The sequence below is a fragment of the Anoplophora glabripennis genome, unplaced genomic scaffold (assembly GCF_000390285.2).
Source record: "Anoplophora glabripennis isolate ALB-LARVAE unplaced genomic scaffold, Agla_2.0 scaffold756, whole genome shotgun sequence".
Taxonomy (NCBI): domain Eukaryota; kingdom Metazoa; phylum Arthropoda; class Insecta; order Coleoptera; family Cerambycidae; genus Anoplophora; species Anoplophora glabripennis.
The window spans coordinates 213,380-229,674 of record NW_019416846.1 but is presented as its reverse complement, the minus strand read 5'-3'; the positions used below and the strand labels follow the sequence as shown (position 1 = coordinate 229,674).

Below are 16,295 nucleotides of genomic sequence, written 5' to 3'. Positions count from 1 at the left end.
TCTTGTACTATTAAAATTAACAGAATTAGGGAGGGTAGAAGTTAAGGGAAGATTTCAGAAATTTAAAAAAATCATAACGAGCAGAAAAACGAATGAATTTTGTAATTTTTTTTTCAATCTATTCTAAAAAATGTAAAGAGACACGTATTTTTCTAAATTTCCCAAAACAGTTTTTTCTAAATTTCTGGGGTTCTAATCAATATTTTGAAATGAAACAAAAGGGAAATTACTTATGATAAAAAACAAATATTTCGCAAGTGATTCCTTGTTTGGGGGTTGCTACCCTTATTTTTTATTTTAGAAAAACTATATTTTTATTTATAAAAAAAATCATATTTACTCAAAAAGAATTAAAAATATGATTTATTGTTTCGGGGTTTTCGTTAAAATCTTTGTTTTGGGGGGGGGGGGGGGGTTGAGCAACAAATTGGAAATTCTTATAACTTTCTTATTAAAAATTAAAAAATATATCTATTTCTCTGAAAAGAAAGGTTACATTTTTTAGAGTAGATCGAAAAAAAAAATACAAAATTCATTCATTTTTCTGCTTATGATTTTTTTAAATTTCTGAAATCTTCCCTTAATTTACAGCCTCCCTAACTCTGTTAATTTTAATAGTACAAGAAAAAGTCAAGAGGCCATTTTTATGTAGAATTGTATGCTTTACAACTTTTATACTCTTTTTTTTCAAGCCCTTGCCCGTTTTGAGTTATCTTGAAAAATCCCTGTTTTATCTTTTTTCACCCTTGGCCGGGGGTTGAACAAAAAATGACATACCTCAAACTAACTCATATGAAAAATTCAGGCAAGTTGACCAAAATTTCGATTTAAAGGCTTATTTAATTGGACTATGTTGTATGTCTGTATGTACGAAATTAAAAAAATATTTTTTCTTTTTTAATATGGACTCATTCAAGTCCTAAAATAAATTTAAATACGCGCTGTGACGTCACGAAGCGGAAGTTCAAATCCCGTGCCAAAGGTGTAACTAAATGTTTGTAGTAGGGTAGAGCTAAATTTATTCCTTCAAAGTATGAAATTCTTAATAATGAACTGAAGTTAATAAAAAATTTACTAGTAAACAATCAACACTCTGGAAATTATTTTTATTGGTCAATTTCTAAGAATATAAATATAAAACAAAAACTGTCAGACAACAAAGGGAAAATACATCCACAATAAAAATATTTAAATTCATTATTCGCCGACTTCCTATCATTTACATAGTAATCCTTGTTTTTTGATTTCAGCCAATCACGTGGGGAGATTTCAAAGCTAAGTCGAGTAAATATGGTGCAATTACGCCTTCCGCACGCATTATGTGGACTTATTATCTAATTCTGGTCAAATCCTATAGTATGAATCTATTGCTGACCTTCCTCTTGCACACGGTCCCTGCCTTTATAGCTGACGCTGTAATGCTCGCCAGAGGAAAGAAAATGAGGTAAAATAACATTTTATCAGTAAAAAAAACTATAAATTTTATATTTTCTAAATTTCTACATACATAATTTAATTTTAAACATGTTTGTACAGGGCTAGTCACTATAATCTGACAACTTATTGTGAGTTTATTATTGAAATTACCAAAGACATTTAAATAAAGGGGACTAGGCATGTCACAGTCTATTTCATATGTTGGGTGAAGCTAGGCAAGGGGAAAGCAGAGGGCTTTATTTTCATCCAACTGATGCGCGCGATTGCATCTCCAATGTCGTACGTTTTGGAAGGGTCAAAATAAAATATTTAATTATAAATTGTTGGGATCCCAGTAACTGTTACCATTTCTTTCTTGTTGCACCATCCTCAGGCATCCTAAAAACATTCACATTTCACTTTTAGAATACTGAGGCAAACTTTTAGTGAGACATAAAAATATATTCCCAAAGGAGGATCAATATGGTTGAGTGAATGCAACTTTCAGTTGATTGCATCTTCGGAATTTTTATGTATAATTGAACATACATTACATATTTTTGAAAAGGTTTTTGCCGTAGAGGAAATTGAAAATGATGAATGATTAAAACTTGTAATAATGGGTATAAGGTATTGAAATACCTATAAATCTATTAAATATAAATAATGTCTGTAACTTATTTGTGGTGTAGCATTTTCCTTTGATTCGGGCGATTTGTTGATTTTAATGACCAAACATGGTTCATATTATTGTTTTCTTACTATCTCAGCAAAAATTTAAAAAAAATACCAAGTCAGTTTTATAAAATTTTACCGTTATTCAAATAAAAGTTACCTATAAGCACGACAATGGCCAGAGTTGCATATACATTCCAAAGTAACCTTCAAGCACGCTTACCTGAGGAAGGATAGATGTGGATGTTTATAATCCAATTTCTTACAAATTCTGCACTGTCCATATTCACACCTTAAAAGATTATCCAAAATACATATATAAACACTAATCACGTTTCACTTACTAAAATCACAACTATTTTCCAACAAGAGACGCCATATTCTGCCAACCACGGCAGAACGAACGAGGAACACGCTACAAATTATTGCGTAGTTGCCAAGTCTTCAAACATGGCAAATATGAAAAATGAAAAATAGTTTAATATGTACAGAATTTAACAATATTGTATGCATAACTTAATGATACTATCCTATAATAATAATTTTCACAGTTGTGATGAAAATTGCGTTAAAAATATTAAGTACATTTCCAGTACAATTATACAGCTGACAACAATGATACAATTAGACTGTGAATAGACGAGGCATCATCCAGAAATGTAAATAAATAAGTCCCCTTTATTTAAATGTCCTTGGAAATTACAAAAATGCTTTTAATACAATAGTTTTAGGAATTTTTATAATACGTATTAGAAAAAACAATTAAGTAAACTACTTAACTAAATTAAAGACCCTGTCCGCGTGCCCCGTCCATAGCCACTGTGATCCGTCAGACATAAATTTCCCTCCAGTTTTTTCAAAAATAGTTTTAAACTGAAATATGTCGAAAAGTCCTGAATCAAACAGTAACATATTATATATTTTTGAAAAGAGAAAAATTTAACGCAGCTAAATATGCACTAATATATAGGGTGTTCCAATTAAAAAAATTCTTTAATTTAGTGACTTCAATTATTCAATTGTTTTTTCTATTATTGCATTATAAAAATTCATAAAAAAGTTGAACTTGAAAAAACTTTCTAATAAATTAACTCACAATAAGTTGTCAGATTATAGTGATTAACCCTGTACATACAATAAACTGCGTTTTTACTAGAGTGATGTCCGCCTGGTAATCCCGACTTCACTTACACGGATTTTTCAGTTTAATAAATACTCCTTTTCTTTACCTTAACAGCCTTCTTCGTCATTAAGTATAACAATTTTAGTTTCAGCTGTTACGCGATTTGTTCAGAAATAGGTATACCAGGTGATCCATTATAATTGTCCCTCCTCATCTAACTCCCTTATAATATTTAGAAAAAAAGCGTAATTACAAAAATTTAAGTATTTTTTATGTAATTTATCTTGGCATTATTGGAATTTTTATAAACTGTCACGTTTTTGACATATGAAAACAAGTAAGGTTTTTTATCAGACAATATTATCAGACAAAGTATATTCTGAACGTAGTAAGATAGTTTTAATCGAGAAGAAACAGTATAATGCTTTGTGATGACAATTAAAACCCTATAATAATACAGGGTGTCCCACGGTGACGAGACATTAGACATATTTCAGAGACTACTTCGATTTTAATTTTTTAAATCAATGATCTCTGATATTGACCTAGTTTAGCTGAGCTATACTACTGTCACTACCTGAAGTAGATAAAGACGCATTTAGGACAGTTAAAACAGGTAATATTAAAAATTCTGAATAAAATACTCTTATTTCTTATTCAGACACTTTAGAAAACAATCGGTGCTAGACATATTATAATTATTAATCCAAAAATAAACGAAACGAGAACAAACTGAAACCGTGAACAGTTTACATTTAAGCAGAATCCGATCATGTTTCGAACGCTTACGAAGGGCAACAAAGGTTAGCCACCGCTGTTCAGTTAAAGCGCCGTATTGCCTCGTTTGAAAGCCCGCTAATGCCAGGTGACCTCACACATGGTATGATATGGGGACGGTTAATGGAAGCGAAACAAACTGCCACGTTAATTCGGCGAAATACGCCAACAACCTTCTTATATAACTGTATAGCTTAATTAAGCTTGAACTTTTTCTTTCTTTCTTTCCTTGCAGGTTTCTTAACATTTACAAAAAAATACACGAATTTTCGAGACTACTGACCTTCTTTGTCATGAAATCTTTTGAGTTTAAGTCCGCCAACGTTCGAAAAATGTTAGAGAGAATGTCGGTCAAAGACAGAGAGGTGTTCTTCTGTGACCTTAAACAATTAGACTGGGAAGAATTTGTCATTACTTACGGGGCTGGAATTAGAGTTTATTTGGTTAAGGATCCTATGGATACGGTTGATAAGGCAAAAAGACTCTGGAGAAGGTAAATAAAACAGTTATTAAAAAATGTACATCTGCTGTACCATTATGATCTATTTTCAGGTACAGCTTAGCCAACAGAGTGATACTAACAGTTGCAGGACTCTTGGCAGCAACTATATTATGGTCTGTAATGTCTACCTTATACAGATCTTTCCTCTTTGTGAATTAATTCTCTATTTTTAGCCCGGTCAAAATAGACATTTCAAATAACGAAAATTCCGATAAAGCTAAATTTTGGTGGAGACCTTGGGTACACCATTAGAAATAAAGTGTCAAAAGCCCCCACCGATTCCATGTGTGCTAAAAAAGTTATTCGAGGTCAAAGGTCAAAATTTGAGGGTTTTTTTTCGAAAACGGTATGTTTTATCAAAAAAGTAGCCCTGACAAAAATTATAGATCTCAAAATTATCTACAAAAATGACCCTCATATATATATATCATATCGCGATTCTAATAGTTGATGGAGTCACGTTCTACATGATATGCACACATTTCCACACCACCTGTGAGATAGTGTACTTTGACGCGTTTTTTTAACGTGGTTTCCCCGATAGGGGACGGAATTTTCAGGGACAATACTCTTTTAACTGTATGATTATTGATATTGATATTGGTTATTGACTTTAACTGTAGTTCTGATTTCTTTTAATATTTTAATTTGATTCATACTCTTCAAAGTCGACTTCAACAGTCATGTCTTCTTCTATTTCTTCTTCTTCTTCCTCTTCTTCTTGCTGGATGTTCATAAATTGTTCAAATGAAGATGAATCAGCTGTCTCTTCATCGAAATCACATGAATCTTCGTCTGTTGTATTCAATTGGACATTTGAGCAAGACTGGCTTTGGCAATTAGTACACGCTGGAGAACACAGTAACCCTACTCTTCTACAGCCACATTTAGCACTACAACCTTTTTTGCAATTGCAAAAAATAGTGTTTAGGAGTTTTTCCGGAGCAGGTGGGAGTAAAGTTTGAATCGGTTCCAAAGTATTATCTGTTAATTTCCAACCCCAATCTTCTGAGTTCAGCTGATTACCTAGCCATGTCTGAACTTGATAGTATACTCAATACTAGTGTTGATTAGCAGAAGCCGATGTTGGAGGAAGACAAGATAGTTGTACTTGTTTCATGTATTTTTTACAGAAGTTAAATATCTATATTTATCTATACAATCAATTTTTTTTGGAGCTCCTTTACAGGAGAAAGCGAATTCCTTTTGTGATTATTGCTTGAAATGAAGAATCAATTTCTGCAATCAATCAAATCTTTTTTTTTGGGATAATTTTAATACTGCTGTTTTACCCCTTCTGTACATTGCTGATGTAGTATCGCAGCCGGTTATCGCATGTAAAAATAAGATATGGTTTTGGCATTTTAGATAAGCAGATAAACTTTTTGAAGAATATATTTCTGTTCGCTGTTGAGCCTTCCCAGGTTTAAAAAAATATATAATTTTATCAATTGGAGTCCTTGCAGTGAGTAGTATTAATAAGTCAACATCTTCACCAACTACAATAGTTCTATTTGTTGCATTAAATAGTTCTATTGCTGTTTCAATTATAAGGACATCTTTTGACTAAGGAACTGGGTTTCTTTTGAGTGTATATTCTCAGGATAGTATAGTTTACACATATAGGAGACACAAATATCATGTAGAAGGTGACTCCTTCAACTTTTAGAATCGCGATATCTCAGGAATGGTGTTTCTTAGAAAAAAAGTAGAAGAACCATTTTTTTAGATAATTTTCAGATCTATCTGAGCTACTTTTTTGATAAAACTTACCGTTTTCGAAAAAAAATCCAAAAAACCTCAAATTTTGACCTTTGACCCCGAATAACTTTTTTAGCACACATGGGATCGGTGGGGACTTTTGACACTTTATTTCTAATGGTGTACCCAAGATCTCCACCAAAATTTAGCTCTGTCGGAATTTTTGTTATTTGACCACTATTTTTATGACTAATTTGACAGGACTATTATGTATATTTTGAAAAGGAACTACAAATTTTGACTTAGAAAAGGTGTTGTTAAATATTTTTTTCCTCGTTAGCTGTGTTTGTTGGTAGAATAAATAAACCTTTTGAAATATTGCTGTTTAAGTTATGCCAATGTTTGTACCAAATATTTCCGTCATTGTCGAAAGCAATTTAGTTTATTCATTGTTTTTTTGGAATAATACAAAATACATCAGGACTTGCGTATAAATATACTAAGTCTTCATTAAAATTCAATATTTATTCGACAATAAATTGTGAATATTTATGTGTATGTGTATAGGGTGCCTGTAATCGATTTTTGAAAATAAATCAGTCTCATATCATTGGCAAAATGTTATTTGAGAATAGTACCCACGAACGACGACGTTAAAAATGTTCGTCTCTCCATAATTAACCCCAAAACCCTTGCAAACATAATTCCGAACTTTGTTTACTAATTAAAGTGTTTTGGTTAGCATTCTTGTAACGAATATGTTTTATTCATACGTAACACGTAATACTGATTCAATTGAAATTAAGCCACGGTAGAATTCATTGAACAAACGTTGCCCATTGCCTAATTTACTTCAACAGCAACAGCCATAAATTTTGGGCCACAATCATGGATATAGGTAAATCACAAATTTCAATATACGTGGAAAAAAGTTATAATAACCATCCAATTTTTTACAGCTTCTAGCATTATCGAGAAATTCCAGCACGTGGACGATACAATCGACATAGACGAATCAAATCTAACGCCAGTTCAAGAGTTTTATAAAGGCGCCAAGGTCTTTGTGACGGGTTTTACCGGGTTCTTAGGCCAAATCCTCGTTGAGAAACTCCTGAGGTCATGCCCCGTGTCCACCGTTTACGTCCTCATGAGAAAGAAAAAGGGGAAAGATATAGAGGTGAGGTTGCAGGAAATATTCGACAATCATCTCTTTAGCAGGATGAAGAAGAATTGTCCGGATTTTCGCGCGAAGGTTGTAGCTATAGAAGGTGACTGTGCATTGCCAGATCTAGGCCTCAGTGATCAAGACAAAAAATTGTTGATAGATGAGGTAAGTTTGTTTAAAGATTTTCTTCGCACGGAGAAAGTTATGTTAAAAATATTTTCAATGGTAGCACTTGATTTCGCATTAACAAAATTATTTCCTTTTAGACCAAGCCAGCTCAGTCGAAATACGTTCTTGGATGTAACAGGGGGCAAGCAAGCTAATTTTTGCTGGAATGCCTTCAGTACAACTCACATAATAAAAGTGTAGATCCCTAGATCTGGGCGAGGTCCGGAACAATTTCAAAATTGCAAAAATGTTTGAAAACTTAAAAAAATACCTATTTTTACTTATATCTTGGAACCTATGCATTTTGGAAGAATATTGAAAGGGGAAAAAGAGAAGGAGAAAAGAAAGAAATGTTTAAATTTATTGCCGATGTTGCTAAATAGCAATAATTGATGAAAAAAAGGAAAAAAATAAAGTCTTGGGTAATTTCTATAAAATATTTTAATTGCTCCGAGAACATTCTAATTTTGGTAAAAAAACCTTAAGAGTATAATAAAACAACACACCAAATTTCATTAAAATCGGTTCTATAGTTTCCGCAAAATAATTTTTTGAAAAATTTTTTCGAATTTTCAAAATCTTGCACGGCCTCAAATAAAGCATCTAGATACTTGAAAATTTTTTCACATAGAAAAGGCCGCTCAACCGTTCAAATGGTTTTCGAAAAATTGAAATCGGTTGATTAGGACGGCCACAGGAAATTTTTAAAGATATCACTTTTTTTTATTTTTAAACAATTAGATTACATTTATCAATTTGCAATTTAGTTTTCTTCAAAAATTATAATTTTAAACTCGGAAAGACGCTTCTTTAAAAAAAAAAAGTTAAATTCCGTTTATTGTTTCTGGAGATATAAGCGGACAAAGTTTATAGGCATTTACCGTTAATTTATAAACAATTTAGCAATAATCTTTGATCCAGTGGCTTTTTTTCCTAGTTCTAAGCTGAAATAAATTTTCATATCCATAAATTATCGACAACATAGATAACTCAGCAGAAAAACTGTCGCTCGCACACGCGAAAAGTGACTCAAAAAAACGAAAAGTGGGGGAGGGGGTTTCGCTCTGAGACTGAATTCAGGGTTCAAAAGGTGAAGGTACAAAAAAATTGCGTTATCTCGGTTTCTAATGGACCAATTTCGATCTCGCGAGCCAAGGAATTCGAATATCGTAATGCCAACTGTCTAATTTGCACATACATATTTTGTTATAGACAAAGTTTATTATTTATGCATTAAATATACTGTATATTGTACCCTATGCTATTACATTTTTTCAATGAAAAAATTTGTTCTCATATATATTTCAACACTGAATATGAATGTAAGGAATTATTACAATTATTTAAATAATTTTTGTTTAAATTAAAATTAATTAATTAATTAAAAAAAAATATTAGGAAATTAATTTTTTTGTTAAATACAGATAAAATTAAGAAAAATTATTACTTTAAAATTATATTTTTTGAAAAAAACTAAATTGTAAATTCATAAATGTAATCTAATTTTTCAAAAACCATTTGAAAGGTTGAGCCGTCTTTTCTATGAGAAAAATTTTAAAGTATCTAGATGCTTTATTTAAGACTGCAACATTATGAAAATTCGAAAAAATTTTTTCAACTTGTTTTCTAAAAAAATATTTTGCAAAAACTATTGAACCGATCTTAATGAAATTTGGTATGTTGTTTTATTATACTCTAAAGTTGTTTTTACCAAAATTAGAATGCCCTCGGAGCAAATAAAATATTTTAAAAAAATTATTCAAAAAAATTTGATTATTTTGCCTTTTTTCATCAATTATTGCTATTTTGCAACATCGGTAATAAATTTAAACATTTTTAACTTACAGTATATTGTGCAAAATTCAACTCTAAACCTTTTTTTCCTTTTCATTATTCTTCCAAAATGCATAGGTTCCAAGATATAAGTAAAAAACTCAGATAAAAAAGGTATTTTTTTAAATTTTTTAAACATTTTTGCAATTTTGAAAATGTTCCGGACCTCGCCCAGATCTAAGAACCTACACTTTCATTATGTGAGATGTACTGAAGGTAATTCAGAAAAAATTTGCTTGCCCCCTCTTCCATCCACTTCAAAACAGATCAGTTTATCAGTATTTAAGGTCATATTAGCATGTTACTTCTTTTGAATCGAAAAATAAATAGATCTGAGTATCACTATACAAATTACATGTATATCACACTAAGGTGACCTAAAGAAAACGAATATTTTTTTCGTGTCTCTTGTGAAAATATGTTAGTTTATTATGTTTTAAAAACACCCTTAAAAAATCAGCTCAAAAATTATTTTTTTAGAGGGCGCTCAAGAATTTTAAAAATTTCCAAAATCGTCATTTTTTTAAAAAAAAATTTCTCGTTATTTTGTCATTTTCTAGGTTGAAAAGAATCTCGATTCTGAAAATTTCAAATCGAAAATAATGAATTATTTTAACTTTCAAAGTAGTGTACCTAAAATGCTTTCGAGCGACCTCTAGAAATAAATATCAACGAATTAATAATTTTTTTTATTGAATTTGACGAACAAAAAAATAGAAATAAATCACGAGACACCTTAAAAATTTCTCGAGGCAAAATTTACTACCGCACTGTGAGTATCAAATATTTATAATTTTTTAATTTTTTAAAATTTAAGTGTCTCGTGATTTATTTCTATTCTTTTGTTCATCAAATTCAATAAAAAAAATATTAGTTCGTTGATATTTATTATTAGATGTCGTTCGAAAACATATGTACACTACTTTGAAAGTTGAAATAATTATGAGTGACCTTTAGAAATTAAAATATCTATTTGAAATTTTCAGAATCGAGATTTTTTTCAACCTAGAAAATTATAAAATAACGAGAAAAAGAATTTAAAAAAAATCAATTTTTGACGATTCTGGAAATTTTTAAAAATCTTGAGCGACCTCTAAAAAAATTTTATTTGAGCTGATTTTTTTGAGGGGGCTCTTAAAACATGATAAACTAACATATTTTCACGAGACACGAAAAAATATATTCGTTTTTTTTTGGGCCACCCTAATGTATATATACTAAATAAAAGTGGCCTAAGGATAGAACCTTGAGGTACACCAAATGAAACGACACCCCGAGATTACTCCCATTTATCAGTTTCTACAAATTGAATTCTATTATTGAGGTAACTATGCATAAGTTCAACTGCACTCTCCGAAAATCCAATAAAATGTAAAATAGACAGTTATGATTAATTTTATCAAATGCTTTGGAATAATTCAAAAGTACAAAAGCGTGCTTTTCCCCTCACCTGTAGCCCAAATAATGTCATCAACTATATTAAGTAGTACAACTATATCCAGGTGTAAATCCAGATGGCTATTGTGGAAGAATATTATATTTGTTTAAATGTTCACATATCCGACTATTCATAATTTTTTCTACAATTTTTGAAATGACTGTTAAAGGACGTAGGACTATATGATGTTACATTTTCTTTCTTTAACAGGGGAATTACATGTGTTACTTTGAAATTATCAGGAGACACACATATCTAACAAGCACGAATTTACAATGTTTTTATTTGAGGGTTGCTTTCGATGTACAGCAAGAATAAAACACTCTCTCAACGGTAATAATAAACTATTTTTATTGAAAACTAAGCTTGTGTTGAAAAAGTAATGTTGACGGTTTGATGGTTTGCTGGAGAGTGCCTTGTGGTTGAAGTCGGTCGTAGGTAGCTTGGTAGTCGGTGACAGAAGTCCCTGGTCCTGGCGCCACTCTGCAGGGGTCGGCTTCCGGGAACCCCGTGGTGCGTCCGGCGGCGTTCTTGACGTTGTCCTTAAGAATGGGTCACTTGTAACATGTGTACCCACATATTTAATTTCAAAAATTTTTATTAATGATTCAACTGTTAAAAAATAATTACATTAATTAATAAAAATCTGTATTATCAGGTGAACATCGTCTTTCATGTGGCGGCAACAGTTCGTTTCGATGAAAAACTGAAGACCGCCGTGGCTACCAACGTCAGGGCCACCAGAGACCTGCTGTTGTTGGTAAAACAAATGCCACACGTAAAATCGTACCTTCACGTGTCCACAGCTTACTCGAACTGCATCCATGATGTCATAGAGGAGAGGGTTTATCCACCAGCTATGGGATATAAAGACCTCATTGAGATATCGGAGTGTCTCGACAGCTTGCTCTTGGACAACATGCAGTCACAGTGAGCAAATGTAACAATACAGCGAACGGGATGTCTCAGTTTTAAGGTGGCAAGTTTAATGGGAATTAGAACGTGTTTAAAAAATTATAGCGGATTATACAGTAATGTTTCAAAGCCAGCGAACACACATGCGTTCTTGAAATATAGCTTCAACGTGTCATTATAGCCCGGTCAAAATAGACATTTCAAATAACGAAAATTCCGACAGAGCTAAAGTTTGGTGGAGAACTTGGGTACACCATTAGAAATAAAGTGTCAAAAGTCCCCATCAATCCCATGTGTGCTAAAGAAGTTATTCGGGGTCAAAGGTCAAAATTTGAGGTCTTTGGGATTTTTTTCGAAAACGGTATGTTTTATCAAAAAAGTAGCCCTGATAAAAATTATAGATCTCAAAATTATCTACAAAAATGGTCCTTATACTTTTTTTTAAGAATCACCATTCCTGAGATATCGCGATTTTAATAGTTGAAGGAGCCACTTTCTACATGATATGCACACATTTCCACACCACCTGTGAGGTAGTGTACTTTGACGCGTTTTTTTTTAATGTGGTTTCCCCGGTAGGCCTACTCCAGGAACAGTTATGACGGAATTTTCAGGGACAATACTTTTTTAACTGTATGATGATTATTGATATTGATATTGGTTATTGACTTTAACTGTAGTTCTGATTTCTTTTGATATTTTAATCTGATTCATACTCTTCAAAGTCGACTTCAACAGTTATCTCTTCTTCGATTTCTTCTTCTTCCTCCTTCCTCTTCTTCTTGCTGGATGTTCATAAATTGTTCAAATGAGAATGAATCAGCTGTCTCTTTATCGAAATCACATGAATCTTCGTCTGTTGCATTCAATTGGACATTTGAGCAAGACTGGCTTTGGCAATTAGTACACGCTGGAGAACACAGTAACCCTACTCTTCTACAGCCACATTTAGCACTACAACCTTTTTTGCAATTGCAAAAAATAGTGTTTAGGTGGGAGCAAAGTTTGAATCGGTTCCAAAGTATTACCTGTTAATTTCCAACCCTGTCTTCTGGGTTCAGTTGATTGCCTAGCCATGTCTGAACTTGATAGTATACTCGATACAAGTGTTGATTAGCAGAAGCCGATGTTGGAGGAAGACAAGATAGTTGTACTTGTTTCTTGTTTCGTGTATTTTTTACAAAAGTTTTTACAATAGAATAGCCAGATGCTATTCACATGCGGGTAGAGGGGATTGACTAAGGGACTGAGTTTCTTTTGAGTGTATATTCTCAGAATAGTATAGTTTATACACATAAGAGACACAAATAGGCATTTTTACTTATATTAAGTGCCTGACTATGTATATACGTGGCATATATGTGCATATCATGTAGAACGTGACTCCTTCAACTGTTAGAATCGCGATATCTCAGGAATGGCGATTCTTAGAAAAAAAGTATAAGGACCACGTTTGTAGATAATTTTAAGATCTACAATTTTTGTCAGAGCTACTTTTTTGATAAAACTTACCGTTTTCGAAAAAAATCCAAAAAACCTCAAATTTTGACCTTTGACCCCGAATAACTTTTTTAGCACACATTCGATCGATGGGGACTTTTGACACTTTATTTCTAATGGTGTACCCAAGGTCTCCAAAATTTAGCTCTGTCGGAATTTTCGTTATTTGACCATAATTTTTATGACTAATTTGACCGGACTATAGAATGTGTTTAAAAAATTATAGCGCATTATACAGTAAAGTTTTAAAGCCAGCAAACACACATGCGTTTTTGAAATATAGCTTCAACGTGTCATTAGTCAAAATTTGAAGCAGAAAACTCAACTTTCCCATAATAGAAAAAATACACAGGGTGATTTAGTCATAATGGAATTATTTTTAACACGCACCGCCTTTGGTTTTGGATTTGTCTCAATTCTGTGGTGTTTTATATTTACAATAACAAAGGTTAGACAAACACGTCAGTTAAACCTAATCTCCAAATTTAAAAATCTTAATCAAACGTTATTTTGAAAAGTAAAGTTTACTAAAAATTATCGTTTCACATTTACTAATATTAAACGTTTTCTGTAACATTTAAAACCTAAGCATCTTTAAGTTGATTGCATGTAAAACGACACGTTTTTCAAATGATATTTGGACACTGGGAACGTCTTTCTTACATATGAATGTTTAGTGGGAAGTATAGTTTATCTCCTATTTGTCACTTTAAAGCTTGGACGCCCTGTACAACAATCCTTATTTAATTTTACTTAAATTTTTAGCTTCTTGGGTAACTACCCCAACACATACGTGTATTCAAAGCAGGTAGCTGAAGATGTAGTCAAACAACTAACCAAAGATTTCCCCGCTGGTATCTTCAGACCTTCCATCGGTAAGAACTGGCAACTAATACAGGGTGTCTCACGGTGACGGCCCATTAGAATTCCGGTTATACCGGAAGTCACCATCAACATGCTTATTTTAAATGGAACACCCTATATATTATTGCAATTTTGGATTCTACGTGTTATTTTAGGTGGACTTTTATGAAGTTTCCCTATTCCTAAAGTTAACCGTTTTCCAGATATTTATTTTTTTTCAAAAAAATGGAGAGTAACAGTGACTAGCTTCAAACCATGTGTATTTTATAGTAAGAAAGATAAAGCAACTATATTTATATTGAGGACAGCTGGACCCCTAAGCTTCCCATTCATACTTTCAAAGTGGCTTAATTGCATACAGGGTGCTAGAAATTTAATGCCGAGTTCAGTTAACTTCAAACCTTCATAAGTCAGTTTTTTTAAATGGAACACCCTGCAAGTTTTTCTATATTCTGCAACACAATTTTATTCTTTTTCGAACGGTATCAGGGTTCCCTATACCTATCTCTTCTAGTTTTTAAGTTATCTACGATTTTTTGTGTAATCATATAATTTCTTGCGAGGATAGCTGTGGAATTTTTAGCAAAACTTCAAAACAAACAACTAAACTGTCAATTTGTTGTTAGTCTCTTGCAGTGACAGTTTAATTTAGTGTTTATACGAAATGGAAAACAATACATATTCAAATGCTCATATTTTAAATTTATTATTTATTCACGGACGTTGCAATAGGATTATAAGCAGAACATGTACAGTTTTTAATGAGACATGTCCAAATTTGCCACCAATGAGCAGAAAAAAGTTAAGAATTTGTGCAGAAAGAATTTTATCAAATTTGGTATCAATTAGACGGAGCTCCACCTCACTGTCACAATCAAATCGATCAACAGCTGACTGAAATGTTTGAAGATAGATGGATGATACGCCTAGGACCGTGGAATTGGGCAGTTTGGTGTCTCGACCTCACTCAATTAGATTTTTATGTTAGGGGAGTAATAAACCAAAAAGATTATTCTACACCCGTTACTTCAAAAGAGGATTTGATTGCTCGAATACGAAGAGCGTTTCATGAATTGCCTGTAGCTGAAATAGCAAAAGCGGTAACTGTGGTGTTATCTCTAGAATCCACATGTGTTTAGCTGTTAATGGGGGTCATACTGAACACTTATGACTTTGTTAAGTCATTTTTTTATCTTAGTGCATTATTATTATCAACATACATAATTAAAATTGTGTATTACTATGTATGAAGTTGATTTTTTAGAATTCTTCTTAACTTTATTCTGCTCATTGGTGGAAAATTGGGATATGTCTCATTAAAAACTGTAAATGTTCTGTTTAGAAAGTAGATCACTTAAAAACTAGAAGAGATAGGTATAGAGAACCCTGATACCGTTCGAAAGATAATAAAATTGTGTATCAGAATATAGAAAAACATACAGGGTGTATTTAAAAAAACCTACTTATGAAGGTTTGAAGTTAACTAAACTCGGCATTAAATTTCTAGCACCCTGTATGCAATTAAGCCACTTTGAAAGTATGAATGGGAAGCTTAGGGGTCTAGTTATCCCTCCTATAAATATTGTTGCTTTATCTTTCTTACTATAAAATACACATGGTTTGAAGCTATAGTCTGTTTAGAAATGAAAGAGAGTAATAAAAGCTTCTTATGTATGCAAATCGTAAATAAATGTAGTACTGGTGCTTATATTCAATATTTTTATATTATGTATTTTCCGTATAAACGAGGTGTACTTTTAAAAAAACTTTGTGTGACCGGGTTGTACTAAATTGTAGCAGGTAGCTAAAATTTAATCCCCGACAATCCGTCTTTGTCTATGCCGCTTCAATTTCTCGGTCCATTTCTCTTATAAGTAAACAATATAAAAACAGCATTTCAAAACATGAGGCTACTTTAAGCATCATAACCGGGTTAAGAGGGTTTTTAGTAATTCAAATAAAATTATTCAATATTATTATCAAAATATTTATTTAAATTTAATGAATAGACTTTTATTCCACACAAAAATATATGTATTTTGAAAATTCAAATTATGGTGAGTAAATGTAGTGTTGTATAAATGTACAATAAAGAAAATAAAAAAGTAGGTATATTAAAATTCATCCTCTGAATATTCTGATGAATTATCTTCGTCTCCTAGATTGATAACGATAGGTTCCACAGTAACGTCAATTAAATTATCGAGTTCCCACATTT

At 32.0% G+C, this 16,295-nt stretch overlaps 2 protein-coding genes across 2 annotated transcripts in view; both read left to right on the top strand.

Annotated features, from left to right (window-relative positions):
* Positions 1 to 1,252: 1,252 nt before the first annotated feature.
* On the top strand, positions 1,253 to 4,727 carry LOC108913193 (fatty acyl-CoA reductase wat-like). The gene is made up of 3 exons (XM_018718692.1): positions 1,253 to 1,444; positions 4,227 to 4,484; positions 4,544 to 4,727. The coding sequence occupies exons 1-3, from the start codon at positions 1,320 to 1,322 to the stop codon at positions 4,650 to 4,652; spliced, it is 492 nt and encodes a 163-aa protein (XP_018574208.1). The 5' UTR covers positions 1,253 to 1,319; the 3' UTR covers positions 4,653 to 4,727.
* A 1,672-nt stretch (positions 4,728 to 6,399) lies between these two features.
* Positions 6,400 to 16,295, top strand: part of LOC108913188 (fatty acyl-CoA reductase wat-like) — a 20,365-nt gene continuing 10,469 nt past the window's right edge. Inside the window, exons 1-4 of the mRNA XM_018718688.1 lie at positions 6,400 to 7,092; positions 7,154 to 7,524; positions 11,457 to 11,728; positions 13,979 to 14,088. Coding sequence (XP_018574204.1) covers positions 7,083 to 7,092; positions 7,154 to 7,524; positions 11,457 to 11,728; positions 13,979 to 14,088 — 763 coding nt within the window. The 5' untranslated portion in view covers positions 6,400 to 7,082. The remainder of the gene's footprint in view (positions 7,093 to 7,153; positions 7,525 to 11,456; positions 11,729 to 13,978; positions 14,089 to 16,295) is intronic.